Genomic DNA, 15,326 nt, shown 5'->3' with positions numbered 1-15,326 from the left:
TTGAACTTGAGTCTTAACACTATGAATTGAACTCGACCCGTTGTTCCTTGACTTGGACTGGAACTTGACATGGTGGGGAATTGAAAATGACTCGTATTGACTTGAGCCAAAAACTTTTGACTTGGTGACAACCCTGTTAATGTGTATCGTGACCGACAAACCATATCTTCCAGCTATGTTTGGCGTCAGCGACCACGACCTGATGTTCTCTCAGGCGCCGGACGACGTAGATCCGGAAATGATTGATGAACACCGAGAATCGATCAAGGACAAAGTGAGCCGTCATTCTTGTAACCGTGTCTCGATTTCTCTCCAACTTTACAATGCGTGCAGGTCGCGTCTGCCCGGGTACGCGTGGAGGCTGAGGCCCGGGGCTTTACCGGCAGCGAACGAGCCGAGTCCAGATGGGGCGAATTTGAAACCAAGCCGACTGTTTCGCAGCCGAAAATTCCCGAAACCGAGCGTGAGTAGTAACCCAGTGCGAGGTATATTTGCGTGTTATCGCTGACGAAGCAATTGATGGACTCTTGCCTCTTGATCAGACTCGTACAAACTACTGAATTTTCAAAATACGCAACAACTACTCGCGTGCCAAAACTCGCAACTAGAAGTAGAACTTCTCAAAAAACCACTACCACCACCGTCAACTAACTGAATTGTTAGTTCTTGGAAGACTGTTTTTGATTCATCAAATCCCCGACTTTTGCGATATCTGAAAATTTGTGAATCAGGAATCCTTTGGAGTGAATTTTGTGACTAAAATTCCGACTCCTATGTCCTGGCACCAATCGTAGTAGGTGCACAATAGTGTTGGTCTGCTAATGCCACAGTCAAATTTATTTTGGATTACCCTTTACCCCTGGCGAGTGTCCATTTCAGTATAAGTGCAGTGTTAAATTGTCTATTGAAGTTCTGTACCTCGAAGTCTCTCTTCAATTGAATAAGATATTGATGTTGAGATACACCCGAATATTTTCGACTGACATCGCCAGATGTAATCGATGAGAGCAAGTAGATGAAACTTGAAGAGAACATTGTGTATCAACAATTGCATCACCAATTCTCCACTAGTTGCTGACGATTACCCCTAACGAGTGTCAACACAAAATATTTGGGTTTATTTCGATATGGAAGGAAATGACGTAGTTTATTTTTGTCCTTGATGTTTTTTTGTGGCATATACGCCGACTCATGATACACATACACACGGTCTGTGCATATGCATACCATGAGTGCATGATTTGCATATGCCTCTGGACAAGGAAGTGCAGATAGAGCCTTCACGGCTTTCTAAGTCATGCACCAACCCTCCATGCTATCCCAGTAATGCATGAGCGCCAAGCAGGGAAGTCATGGATACCAGTGTTACAATTCAGGTCTTTGGTCTGACCCGGCCGGGGATCGAACCCATGACCTACCAATCAAGAAGCCGGACGCTTCACCATTACGCTATCTTGTCGGCATGAATACATTATTCAATATGAATACATTATTCAATTGTATAATGATTCCAGTACTCCATAAATAGCTTTGCTTTGAGTTGCGTACTTTTGTCTTAAATACGTTCTGGTTAGATTTTGATTTTTTTTAAAGTTTGTCAGTCCGCAAAATTTGTTTTGAGATTTTACCTGTCGGCTGGCTGATAAAGTTTGAGAACAGCCAATCTAGACACTGTTGATTTTTGCGGAGATCCACTACGACTGAATCCAATGGAGAAAGCAATCTCACCGATTGCCTCGCCTACAAAGTAACGTCCGCTCTATTGCAGCCGTGTACCCGGTCGAAGGCCTGTACGACGAGATCAAATCCCTGCAACTTGTCGAGGAGGCCGTGGACAAGATTTTCGAGAACAACGCCGTACGCAGTTGCAAAGCACTTTAAAAGGGAGCCAGCCGGCCACTTACGCTGTCCGTGTTTCAGAGCTTCACTGAAGAGAAATCGGAAGATTCTCGGATTCGAGACGCAAGGCTTCCGTTTATGCAACACGGCGTGGACGACGACAAAGTGAGTCGATATGGCCGTGTCAGGTTCAATTCAGATTGCACGGCGTCGACTGGTCGGAATTGACTCAAATTTGATGTGTAGCGTTTTTGTAGGCAAACTGACAATTTTATCACTGAGCAAGTGAACTTTGAAGAGTTAATTTTGAACAACCCTAGTCCCGCTATCTACCGTGACAAGTCAACTCATTACTGATATTATAACGTTAAGGATGACAAATCGGTCCTGGTTGCCGACAGTCCCGCCAAAGAGGAGAGCCGTGTGGCCGAAGACAGTGCGATAGAGGTGTGTTCGCCCCCTTATCAGGTCATATGTCCTACGTGACGCGGTAACTTTGTGGTTTCAGATCGAGGAATCGTTTGTATCGAATTCCGTCGTCAAAAGCACCAGCAATACTCCCAGTAAGGTGAGGACGGGGTTTGCGGTGGCTAGGGCTGGGTACAGTAATTCGAGCACTCGAATGTAAATCGAGCATTGATTGTTATGATTCAAGTTGAGCAGGGACTAGACTATTTCGAGAATATCGGCGAATCACTCGAAGACATATTTTATCAATAAAAACATAGTCACAACTTACGAGACACCTTTTACCCACCGCCGTATCCTCCAAGCCTCGATTGTTCTTAACTTGGCAAATCAATTACGGTGTTTTTTCGCAAACTAGATCACGAATGACAAATCAAACTCTTATTGTTAATGTTGTTGTTGTAGACGAGGCCTACTTTACGAAAAGGGAAGATTTCAAACAGCGTTTTAACATACTTCTAGCTAGAAATCTGACAAAAGAAATATGCGTATGGCTAATGGATATACTGCAGTTCTGCTTCTGCCGTTGGCGAGTCATGATGTAGCTTTTCCCAAATCCGAATGCGTGAAGTCGTCGGTTACCTTGCGTAACATTTTCATTTCGACACCGTTTCAGAGCTTGTTTGAAGCCGACATCTCCCGCATACAGCAGAGCAACCAGGACGTGGTCGGTAGTCCCGCCGTCGGAAGAGACTCGTTTGAAACCGACGCGTTTAGAACGAACTCACCATCGACAAGTCGCAATTCGGTGAACGAGACGACGGAACAATTTGAAACTACGAACGACTCGGAAATTTCGCGACTCGAACTGCAACTCGCGAACGAGTCCCGCGAAGAAATGGACCGGTCCGGCACGGTCGATGATACCGCGGATACCGGGATTTCGGATTACCTGGACGATAACGTCGAGTCGTTGTTGGAAGAGGCACTCAACGAGTCAGCGTTATCGGGTGGTAAATCGAATTTAGCCGATGAATCCGACAGTGGATGTCTTGGAGAAAAGATTCCGAACGTGACTCGCGGTTCGGTGGCGGAACCCGAGCAGTCCATGGACGAGCTTGTCCTGGATGGTTCTGAACAATCCGGGGATGACGGTGTCCTGGATGAAACGGACAGTGAGGATGAATCGATGTTAAAGCGGTATTCTTCGAATGCCGACGTTTCTGCGGACAAGGTAACAAGTCGGAGGTGCTCAGCAGGGCTGTTCAAAAATATTTTTTTGGCTCGATTCCTACCTGCAAAAGCCGAGGCAGAGGCAATTGAAATTTTTTAATTTATTACAAAAATTGAAAATAAATTTTTCAAATTTTACTGTCAACCCAATAAAATTGAAGTCACCTTGGAAGAAAGATGCACAACAATTTTTTTTCAATTCCAACCTGTTGAAGCGACGTTATTGCAGTTGAAAATTTTAAATTTGCAAAAATAACATTGCCGATGGGCAAACCCATAATTATGAATGAAAAACTCCATTTCTATGGGTTGGAATTGCGTCAAATTTGCTTTTCATCGTTTTCGCAGACAACTCAACAATTTCGTGAGGTTTACAGTAAAATTTTAAAACAAAATTTTTTAATAAATAATAAATTTCAATTGGTTCTGCGTCGGCTTCTACTGGTTGGAATCGATCCAACTTTGACGCGCAGCGTTTTTTTTAGGCATCCCTAACAAATTAATTAGTGAATCACCGGGATCTGAAAAAAAGGTTATTTTTGGACAACCCTAGTGGTCAGTGAGAAAGTACATGTATTTCTTGGTGGTACTCGAGTAGGTTTCGCATACTTTCACTTTTGCGTGACAGTTTTCAGTTTATTTTGGGTAAAACTAGGCCTAGAAAGCTCACTTTTGGCAAATAACGTCACGAATTTCTACTCGACTAACGGTAGAAGTATCGATTGCAGAGTAAGTACCGAGTGAGTATCGCAGATGTAGTTTTACCAAAAAATCTTGAAAAATCCCGAGTATAAATCCGGTAGAAGTATCGATTTCTGAGTAATTAAAGGGTTTAATATCCCAGGCTTAGTTTTGCTTAAAAATCTAAAACTACTCGAGCTCAGTAGAAGTATCGATTTCAGAGAACTGAAAATTATGTATCCTAAGGGATACATAAATGTGTAAAAACATATCAAAAGTCCTTGTTTTTCGAAAGTGTAATCAACTTATCGGCGCCGATGTCCCGACTCCCAATCCATCTTATCTGATTCAGTCGCCCGCAAACAAGGGAGATCCAGAAGACTTGCCAGACTACGACGAATGCCTGTATGGTGACTGCTCCGATTCCGAAACTCGAATGTCGAATGTTGAATCGGATATGCGACCAGTTGATTCCGAGACGCGACCAGTTGAATCCGATATGCGACCAGTGGATTCCGATATGCGACCAGTGGAATCCGAGACTCTGGCAGTTGATTCCGATATTGATTCGGATACACAATCAGTTAATTCTAGGACCCAACAAGTTGATACCGATGGTTCTACAGGCGAAGTGACCGATGACGAGCTTCCGCGATTGAAAATCGACCACCGCAATGATGAGTGAGATATCGGTTTTTCCAGGGGTGGTAAAAAACCCCGTTTTCATTCGTTGTGATGTTTCAGCGATTTTCTGATCGACGATTCCGACGACGAAGTCGTTCATAAGGTGAGAGGAAAAAACTTGTGGACGATCAGCGATTCCTCGGACTCGGAAAAAGAGGAGTCTTTCCAAACCGGTAAGCTGGCCTTTGCGAGTGGTTCGATTCTGATTCGAGAATTAGGCGTTGAGCCGAGTATTGCTCTTGAGTCATGACGTTACAAGAGTGTGAATGATGTCTAAAGTTGAGATAGGTACCTTTTATGCGACCACAAGGAATGAAGGTTCTATATGACATTAAAAATGATTTGGTATTTTTTAGCCACACTTATTTCATTGCTCTTTGTAACAATGTTGTGGTTTGATCGCGACTACGCAGTTATGGCATATCCGCTAGCGTGCTATCAGGGTTGTAACCAAGTCACAAGGTTCCGAGTCACAAGTCAGTCTCACTTTCATAGTTTTGACTCGAGTCAAGTCGAGTCATTTTCAATTCACCACCGAGACAAGTCCAAGTCAGTGTGTAGAGCGCCGAGGCTGTGTCATAGTGACTCGAGTATGAATTGGAATGATCCGAGAAGATGAGTGTTTCGAATACTGAAATTATACACTCCTTGTCACTAATTCATCAACGAGAATTATAGTTTCGAGGCTATTTTCCATAGCGGATACCTGTGACCTCGATTTGCCTTATCACAGTGGAAATGACATATCTGTGAAGTCATGATCAATCCAAAGCATCGTCACAAAGCACAATAAAATAGATGTTGTCAAACAAACACCAAATTATGTTTAATGTGATGTAGGGCTGGATTCTACTCTCTGTTCTCGCATAATTGAACTTTCCGCATCATTGATACTGTTATGACGTCAAAAAAAGTGATACTCAATTCGACGCCATATAGGCCAATCAAGGTCTACAGCTTGCCACAGTGGAAAACAGTATCGAAATCATAATTCTCTTCTTACTGGCAAGGACCATATTATGTCATTACTCTAAAAAATCATTTATGGCGATTCAAGTATTGATTTTGAGTCTAGTATTTGCTACTCAATGTGTTGAAAATTATATTTAGCATTATATTTAGCGTATTATTCGATACACGCAGCAGAAGGCTAACACCATACACTAACAATTCCAAACAGTGGTGACTTTTCACAGTCGGCAAATTTAAAATAATTTGTGTTGATATGGGTAACTGGTATTATTTCCTTAGCGGTCACGTAAAATGTGCGTATTCAATCTCTCCAAGTCCCTATTCCATAACCTTTTGCGTCACATGATCGGAGTAATTTCCGTTAGCAGCCCCGTACGATAACTCCAGAACTCCCGGGACGTTTTTCACGCCGGCCCCCAACGGAGGAAAGGCCCGGCGGAGATCGTCGGCCGCTCCGTTGCGCAGCCTGGACCTGTCCGATGACAGCGCGGTGGCAGACGACACGTACCGGGTAAGATCATGTGATTATAGTATTTTCCGTTTACCCTGCTCAAGAGAGGGCGGCTTGGAATGAAATGAGCGATTGGGGGCGTGGAGGCTGTAGGGTTAAAAGATGACTGCGTTGTAGTTTGAGACGATTGATGAGTAACACAGCTAAATATATTTAGTAACGAATGCAAATCTGAAATGCTCGAAAAAGTTAACGGAAACGTTGATCTATTCCATGACGTTATAGTAGGGTGTTTTGAAAATCATTGTATTGTTTGCTGTAACAGGAACATAATCGGACATCTGTCGGGACTGTGGGATCGATGAAGTTGGAACTTTCTCTTCAATCGGACGATGACATATTTTAGCTCGATTTTTGACAATTTTTTAGGGGGGCACTGCAAACTAAATATGATGTGGTCACAAATCAGAGATAAAATTCAGAAAAAAATTGTGGCAGCGGCCATCTTCAGATAGTCGCCGTATTTGAACTGCGACTGAAAGATTATCCCAACACGTACGTGACCTTTGGTGTCTTGTCAACTGTGAATGCGTCACTCATGCTTGCGCATGATGCGACAGCACAGACTCTCATTGCGACTTGCAACACACATATTCATGTATTGTCAATCACCACAACGGCAACCAGTACTGTACAAATACCTCTGGATCTGATGGGGAATTGATGTAGAATTCCACCTAATACCTAAAGAAACGAGACTATAAGAAAAGTCTGCAGCAGTGATGCAGAACATGCCAGAAAGTTCACAAAGGGTGAAGAAGCGACGACACGCGATCAATAGACACGTTCATACCACAGAACACGCATGTGTGTTATGGGGATAATCTGTTAGCTAAAGTTTGAATACAATGTTATCTTTGATTTGAGACAGCATCATAATTAGAAAGCAGTGCTCTTTAAGCATAAGTTATCGATATGCTTAGAATATTTCGTGTGACGCTGATACACTTTTTTGTTACTGTTATTTCTCGAATGGCGCACAATAAGTTTCATGCACTTTCAATCTCATTATGTGGAGTGCTGAAATTTCGTTTTATTCTGATCATGATGACAAATGCTGGCACAGTGATTCGAGTCGTGCGAGATAGCTGTTCGTAGGCTTGTCTATTGTACTGTCAATCGTGTTACGCGGCGGTAAATTGAGCTGTGATTTCATTTGATGATATTACCCGTTCTTTAACAAACACCGGCTGAAAGTTATTGATATGCTTCGAATACTTTGTGTGATGCAGCTGACTTTCTACCGTTGTTCATACTGCCATTTCTCACAATACAGTTTCGCAATTGTCAAACGACACACATCAAGTCCGTCAATCTGAAACTTGTGTAATGATCAACAATACTTCTTTAACAAGACTGCCTTTTCTCGTGTTGTACAGTGTTCTCTTTTCTCCGGTGCAATTCTGCGAGCACATCCACTGCACGCTTGATTTCCTGCTTTAATAAATTATTTCAGTATATTCTTGTGATTGATTCGAATTTGTAAGAAGTAAATAGGGATACCGCAACGAATATCAGTAGGTGGTGGTAAGTGAACTAACTATTTACTTTGAAGCAGGGGTCGCTGGTCACTTTTCAAATTTTGTAGCAGCTACGGGCCGCATGAATTCAATATCGATATAAACTAGGCAACCGCGTGTCAAAACTCTACTTCAGTACAACGCCGTGCTACTAACATAGGCGATTGGCATATTGACCACAAAAGAAGCAATATTTTATTAAAGGAATACAAACACACCATAAATTATTATCATCAATTTTATTTTGAACTCTGAGCTTTTCAGCGACCAGGAAATCGATATTGGGGCTAGCGAGATGCGTTACTAGCCGAAAGACCATCTCCACGTAAAGCTTGATCTTGTGGGAAAGCCCTAAGCCAGTGGTTCTCAAACTTTTTTAGACACGCCCCACTTTATGATACTGAAAAATTTCGCTCTACCTTTATCGTCAACCACAATGCTAGCCTCCCAACGCATAGTTTGATGGCATGGAAAGTTATGACTGTTGATGAGAGCACTCTATAATATGAATTCCGGACTATACTTGGAGGTCCATAGCCAGTCAGGTTAGGGTATTTTTGTGGTGCATGATCACTACAACAACAAAAAATCAAATATACATCAGTGTACCTAAAGCAAAATCCTACCTACACCATATACCATATAAGTGAGGATTTCATGCAACCTGTGAAATACAGTGTTTGAAAAGAACCGTTCTATTACTGTCATGAGAAATTTCACCGATCAGAAAGTTGTTAGGTACAGAATTTGCTTTACAAAATATAGGCCTATTGGTATCAAACATATAGGACTCATTTAGTAGTCAGTGACCACCCAGGACATACCCTATAGATATCACCATAATCAATCAAACAAAACCTTTCCTGAATTTGATAAGAATGAAGCAGATAACTACTATTTGGTTTCCCAAATACAAGAGGTCAGTAGGCAAAACGCTTTGAACGATTTTAAATGTTTTCGCATAGCTTATGACTGCTTCAACACAAACCCTATTTGAAGGAATGCTGCAATCCTCAGGTCCGTGTTCTTGAGAGACCCGGCTCAGGCCTTTCATCGAAGTAGGCACCTTAACTTTCACACCGAAAGGTGCAAAGAGATCTTGCACAAGGATAGATCTATCTGCCATTATAATGTCGCCTCTTTCAAACCTGGTTCCGGCGTCAGCGTGCAAATCAGATTGCTCTATAATGGTGCGATCGCTAACAAACCCACCGTAGCAGTCATTAATGTAGGAGACTGCGCCCTTGGGTGTTACACTAGCGTTGGGACCCCGGGAAATCCCGATCCCGGGATTGGTCCCGGTGAAATCCTGGGATTTGTGAACAGCATCTACCAAGGCTTATGTAGCGCCATATCTCTTATTTTGGTAATAAAGCAGTGTCACAAACTCGGCTGATTGTCTAGAACAGTGGCCTCAAACACGCGGCCCGCCAGAACTTTTTTTGCGGCCCACGTCGGCGTTTCGAGTTTTCAAGCATTCGACAATATTAAACTCGAAAATTTCAGATTTCGGATTTGGGACCTTGAAATTTCATTCTGAAACCACTCCAAAAACCTGAATCGCTATCACACATCAAACGTCCACTAGCTGCTAAATTATAATGTGACAGCTTTTACGATGACACGATGCATTTGTCGTCTCGCATGGTTTCTAACTGTCTATATAACTCCTTATGTCGCCAAATTATGCCAAGCACAACAATATTTTTAAAAGCATTGAAAAATATGACTTTTTCTTGGCAACCGTGAATATTACAATAGTGTATTACATTTTCACAATGTGTATGGAATGCCAATCGGCAAGGTCCGACAAAAAAGGCGTACTGGGAAATACATATTATACCCCTATTTGATGCTGCTGCCCGCCGTGTCATCAAAAACTACGAAATTGGCCCGCGAGCAAATTGGAGTTTGGGACCCCTGATCTAAACGATTATACTCTTGATGCTCATATGCTTTGCGTCAATTCAATATCACAAGGACTAAATGTCATTTGTGTAGCTTGTATGTGTATTTTACTACTTTTCTAATCCCGGGGAATCCCGGGATTGAGAAGCGAAAATCCCGGGAAATCCCGATCCCGGGATTTCAAATTTGATCCCGAAGTCCCAACCCTATGTTACACCTACTAAAACTTTCGATTTTTGTACTCGGAGAATGTGAGGGACTGTGCGTGAATGTCAGACGGCTTCTCAATCGGGATTTCTGCAGAGCCAATTATGACTCTAGTTAATCGATAGACGTTCTTCAAGATACCCGGCATAATGTCCGATATTACTCGTTTTGAAGGCCAAATCGGCAACTTCGACAGAAGGAAGTACATATGTTTGATCCAAGTGGTAATGATGCAGTGAACAGTGGAGTCCGAAACCTGAAACATGTAGCCGAACAGCTGATCATCAAGACATTGACGTAACTTGATCAGGGTCTTGAGAATTTGATCTTGAATCGCTATTGATACGCAATTATACTCCAGTAAAGGGAAGTCGCACGCCACAACGTCTTTACAATGCAGAAAATGTTTAATATCACGAAATCCAGTGAAGTAGTGTAATGCTTGATTATCCTCCATCAGGGTACCTCAAACTGAAGTTACCAGTTGACGCAGACAGTTGGTACTGTGTGCCGACATTTCCCAACCCGGTTTGTGATTTCGGATCATTTTTATCATCTGAGTTAAGTGTTTCAATCGCTGGTTTCAATATGCTTGAATTTCCACTCTTCTTGGTGATGCCATTGGTAATTCTTCATGTTGGAATACTGATGATGAGACTAATCCCGTTTCAGGTTTTCTGTGTTAAATGCCTGGCTTGTGATTGCTGGGAAGAAAAGGCTGTTTAGTGGTTGTTGGTACATCAGATATTTCGAGTTTTGGTAGATTTGATGTTTCTATCAACCGAAAGCGGAACGAATTATTGGCGCATATAGCAGTATTTTCTGATGACAGTGTCTTACTTTTCATGTCATGCTTATGAGAAGCTAATGTTTCAATGTCTTCGCATTTGAATAAATGATTGATACGAATCTTTACTGGAGAGTCTTGCTTTTCAATACTTGCAGAAGCACTTACTTCCGTACTTTTGCAGCTGGGTGAATTCGTATACTCCGACAGATTCGGAAAAATACGAGGAACAACACCAGGTTTTAAACGCGATCTGGACAATTTCTGATTTTGACGCCTTTTACGGCGGGTAAGGTTTGTATCATGGGAATCTTCTACAAAGTCACTATCAGAAAAATGCTTTCCACACACCTTGGTGTATTTAGTTACTGCAAAATCTCTTCGTGAAATTGCTCTAATCCACTTCCGTCTCAAACGTTGATCCTGAGGGATAGCGAACATGCGTGTAAGTGACGTTTCCTCTATTGGTTCACCTTTTCTGGGTCTGTATCCAGTTCGACAATTTGGTACACAGCATGAATATCCCATTCTTCGTATCATATATCTTCAGGTCGAGATAGTTAGTAAATTGAAGCAATTAAAGCTGATAAACAGATATTGCATCAAAGAATAGCCATATATATATAGCCTATTCAAATCATCAATAGCTAGGCCTATATGTGTGAAGGCAAATGACAAAAGAGCGCCTCTAGCTGACTGGAAGAACCGAACGATCTGAGCAGCAATTAGCGGTACTGCTCCAACATCGAAATGATAAACACGTATCATTTGCAATTCAGTATGATCTACGAACACTACTTGGATCTAGTGTAGGTTGCTAGTGAACTCGCTTGGTGAATTCGGCCTCGCAAGCTTGGCACTTGGTGAACTTGACCCTGGGGAAATTTTGTATTTAAATATATCAACAACTATATATATGAATCAATACACAAATAATACTATTATCAAGTGATTTGTCAGTATTGTATGTAGGTCACGGCGTGATCTCGGATTGCGTAAGCGCGGGAGTTGACGCGACGCTCATATACCGACAATGTGCGGTCTGCTCGTATTGTAGCTGTAGGTCAGGGAGGGGAGATATTAGGGTTAGGGGAGGGTTTGGGTCAAAGTTGGGTGAGGGTCTCCCAAGATTAGGGTTGGATTACCAATATCAAAATGTGACATATTTCAACTAGAAAATCCAATTATAGTGACAGTAATTTCAAAAAATATCACCTGCATAAACTTCAACAACAAAACTCCAGCTGAGTACACACGAATTGAACAACAACACAACACGCAACTGCTCCCTTCAACACGCAAAGACGTTCTCCCTGCACTTTAACAAAGTAATGTAGTGTACGAATATAAGTGCCACTGTGATTGTGGCTACGTGGGAAGAACGTCAAAACGTCTGCAGGAACGCATAAACCAAGATGTCCCCAGATTTATCAGAACACGTGCATCACGCTCAGTGAAAAGCTCACCCTTAACTCATCCGCTTAAGATTGATGCTGATCAATCAAAGGCCATTAATTCTGCCATCGGCAAAAATCTGTTAGATAATCCGATTTGTGCGAATTATTATCGAGACGACCGATTTCGAATCGTTGGGCAAGGTCGTTCGCAATTCCATTTGTGTGCCTTGGAGTCGACTTCTCTACTAGTTGCTGACGATTACCCCTGACGAGTGTCAGCCGAATATATTCAGGTTCATTTCAATATGAATATACTATTCAACGAATTGAACAATGAACATAGATCAGTGATGCTAGTATGAAACAAGTATTTTCAGTCGAACAGTCTTCTATTCTACTCTTCATTGTATCGCAATCTTGTGGTGTTTTGAAATGATAAAAATAAAAAGTAAAACATCAGGAAACATAAATTTGAGATACTTATAGCCAGGAATATGAAACAACATTAATGACCAAAACATGCGGTAAATGAATTGTTGATGTTACTGGCTCGGCTGATAAATATCGACAGGAGTCGCACGCTACAGGTACAGAGCACAGGTGGTTAAAGTAGTCGACATTGGTACTCAAGTACTCGAGGTAACACCATAGTCGTTTTCCAAGATATGCTCAACTGCATCAAGTGGAAGTGGAAAATGAAGGCGTGGAAAATGAAGGCGTGAAAATTACCCTAGTTAGTAGTTTCAAGAAGTAAGTTTGGTCGAGGGGTTGCATACATTTAGCAGTTAATCAGAGGTGGCTGATTTCAAACTTACAGGTCGCATCAGGGTTGTAACCAATTCACAAGGTTCCTAATCACAAGTCAATCTCACTTTTATAGTTTAGACTCGAGTCATTTTCAATTCACCACCGAGTCAAGTCCGAGTCCAAGTCTGCTAGTAGAGTCTAAGTCATTATGTACACGGTTCGGTTTTCGGTTCAATCCACTTTTTTCAATTCTGCTAGAGTGATTTAGAATGGCTCACATCCAGAATACAGAAATTTTCCTCAGTCTAACAGTTCCTGGTGCCATTTTCCAAGTATCAGGACTGATAGACGAAATACCAATAGTGTGGGTAACTTTTCTATTCGAAGTTACAATGAAGTGTCTGTCTTGGCCGTCCTAGTCTTGAGCCATATGCCTTGGTTCGAGTCATGCACAACGACTCGGTTCGAGTCATGCTCAATGACTCGAGTACAAGTCGAATCAATACAAAAATTGACTCAAGTCGAGTCATTTTACGCATTTGATCGAGTCACAAAAAAATGTGACCCGAGTCTAGTCCTGACTCAAGTCATTACAACCCTGGGATGCATCTTCACGACTAACACACAAAATGATTGCCACAGAAAGGTGCAATTTTTGAAAATGTTTTCAGTTACCATGACACAGAGCTAGGCTACTTCGGCCAGTTATCTGACAATTTCACACATAACAGTGATGAAAACACATCCCTAAACTACTACTTCACAAAATTCAAAGTGAAAAAATAAAGTTAGTTTAGAATGAAGTAGTGAAACTATACTAAAAATATAACCACTTAAGTCTGTGCTAGTACACAAATCCTACTTGAGTACTTGAAAAAAGTAGTACTGCGTTACTGACCACTTCTACTAGGGATGCAGACATCGGTTGAGCTCGAAAAATGATATATGAATATTTAACATGCTAAAGGCAACTTGTGGCAGGATTTTTTCAAATGCAAATAGAACAGAAATGTTAGTCTGCATATTTTAACTATAAAAAACAAAGTTATTGTTGTCATTGGCGGTCATATCCGGTTCGAGCCAGTCGACACACATTGGATGTGATCCATAGAACCCAGGATACTAAATTGTGAGATCAGTACCATATCTCGTCATCACTCTCCCATGCAATCTTCCACCTGGTTAGTTGTTCACAGTCCTTTTCCTCATCGGCGCAAAAGCGATTGTACGTCGTCTTTGCCGAGAATCCCATAATTTCCCGTTCTTCTGTGATTCTGAACGTAAAAGTAGATTCGTAGCTACCAATAAAGTATTTGGCCTTGGAACAGATTATCTGGTCGATAATCGCTACCCCGCCTTTTTTGAAAAGTTTCTCCTCTTCGCGACTGGGCACATAACGTACCACCTTCAAACCAGATAAATATTTTTTCAACTCTTTCATTTCCTTGCCGGTACCGTCCGATGCGATGAATACAGTTTCGATGCCATACTCCTTCGAGATTTCGATCAAGTCTTTCGCGACTTTGGGCAAAGTTGCGACGTGGTCTTCCCGGGCTTCCATAAAATCATTTCTTCGTACATGGGCTGCGATGTACGGCCCACCGATGGCCAGATCATCTTTACGTTCATTTTTTGTCCAGTCTTCTGGAACTCCACTGTGGTCTTGATCATCGGTCGAATCGAGATTTTCCATTCTGAATACCGTCGCAAAATTTCTCAGCTCCTCAGCAAACACCATGCTCCTTCTCGCGTCCCAAAAGTCCTTTCCACCAAAGAAGTCATGCATCAGATTCTCTCCTCTATCAATCATGATCGATCTTGCGCTTGTATTTTTAATTAGTGACTCAGCAATGATTTTTGCATTGCCCAACACCGATACACACTTGAACTTTTTAGCATACGTCTCGTCATACCCCCAAAACCAACCACGTACTTTGCCATCGTTTTCGGATTCATATACCGGCGGGTCTATGCATGGTCTTTCATCCACTTTATCAACCCAATTATCAAAGTCAATGCCTTCCGCGTACGTCTGCAGATACCATACTTCGTCAATGACAGCCTCACCCATTCTTTCTACATAATCCTCATACTCAATAACAGGAACGTGTTTATTCATGCTTTCAACATCGAAAAACTTTGACCACGGTATTCTGCTTTGCTCCATATCTGTCTCTTTCCAATGGAAACTCATACCGCCCCACGGCGGTAAAACTAACGTCCATTTCTCTTTGGTATTGAGATGTTTTACCAAGTTAGCAATGCGCATGTAAACATCGCGTCTCAAATTAAACCCTTCTCCAGGATTACAGTCGTACAGTAAGTACCTGCTATCTCCCACATCACTCTCCACACCTGCCGAGTTTTGAACGGCGAAGATACATAGCAACGCAAGTATCGTACGCATTATATAATTTGTAAATGCAATGAGG

At 41.9% G+C, this 15,326-nt stretch overlaps 2 protein-coding genes across 4 annotated transcripts in view; one reads left to right on the top strand and one right to left on the bottom strand.

The window, feature by feature from the left end:
• Window positions 1-15,326, top strand: part of LOC145456912 (DNA excision repair protein ERCC-6-like) — a 110,082-nt gene that overhangs the window by 13,559 nt on the left and 81,197 nt on the right. The window contains exons 17-27 of one of the 3 annotated variants that reach the window (XM_080335053.1): window positions 174-274; window positions 334-463; window positions 1,769-1,857; window positions 1,921-2,004; window positions 2,212-2,286; window positions 2,348-2,407; window positions 2,924-3,481; window positions 4,514-4,842; window positions 4,906-5,018; window positions 6,186-6,328; window positions 6,594-7,786. In XM_080335053.1, the coding sequence (XP_080191179.1) occupies window positions 174-274; window positions 334-463; window positions 1,769-1,857; window positions 1,921-2,004; window positions 2,212-2,286; window positions 2,348-2,407; window positions 2,924-3,481; window positions 4,514-4,842; window positions 4,906-5,018; window positions 6,186-6,328; window positions 6,594-6,674 (1,763 nt within the window). In that variant the 3' untranslated portion in view covers window positions 6,675-7,786. Of the gene's footprint in view, window positions 1-173; window positions 275-333; window positions 464-1,768; window positions 1,858-1,920; window positions 2,005-2,211; window positions 2,287-2,347; window positions 2,408-2,923; window positions 3,482-4,513; window positions 4,843-4,905; window positions 5,019-6,182; window positions 6,329-6,593; window positions 7,787-15,326 lie in introns of those variants that run through there. The other 2 variants (XM_080335052.1, XM_080335054.1) reach the window with 2 other exon arrangements.
• Window positions 11,334-15,302, bottom strand: LOC145456923 (GDP-fucose protein O-fucosyltransferase 2-like). Its single transcript, XM_080335070.1, has one exon. The coding sequence runs from the start codon at window positions 15,299-15,301 to the stop codon at window positions 14,030-14,032; it is 1,272 nt and encodes a 423-aa protein (XP_080191196.1). The 5' UTR covers window position 15,302; the 3' UTR covers window positions 11,334-14,029.

This window comes from Botryllus schlosseri, chromosome 15 (genome assembly GCF_051294905.1).
Source record: "Botryllus schlosseri isolate E-star chromosome 15, Bs_hap1, whole genome shotgun sequence".
In the NCBI taxonomy this organism is placed as follows: Eukaryota; Metazoa; Chordata; class Ascidiacea; order Stolidobranchia; family Styelidae; genus Botryllus; species Botryllus schlosseri.
This window is presented reverse-complemented; position numbering and strand designations above follow the sequence as displayed.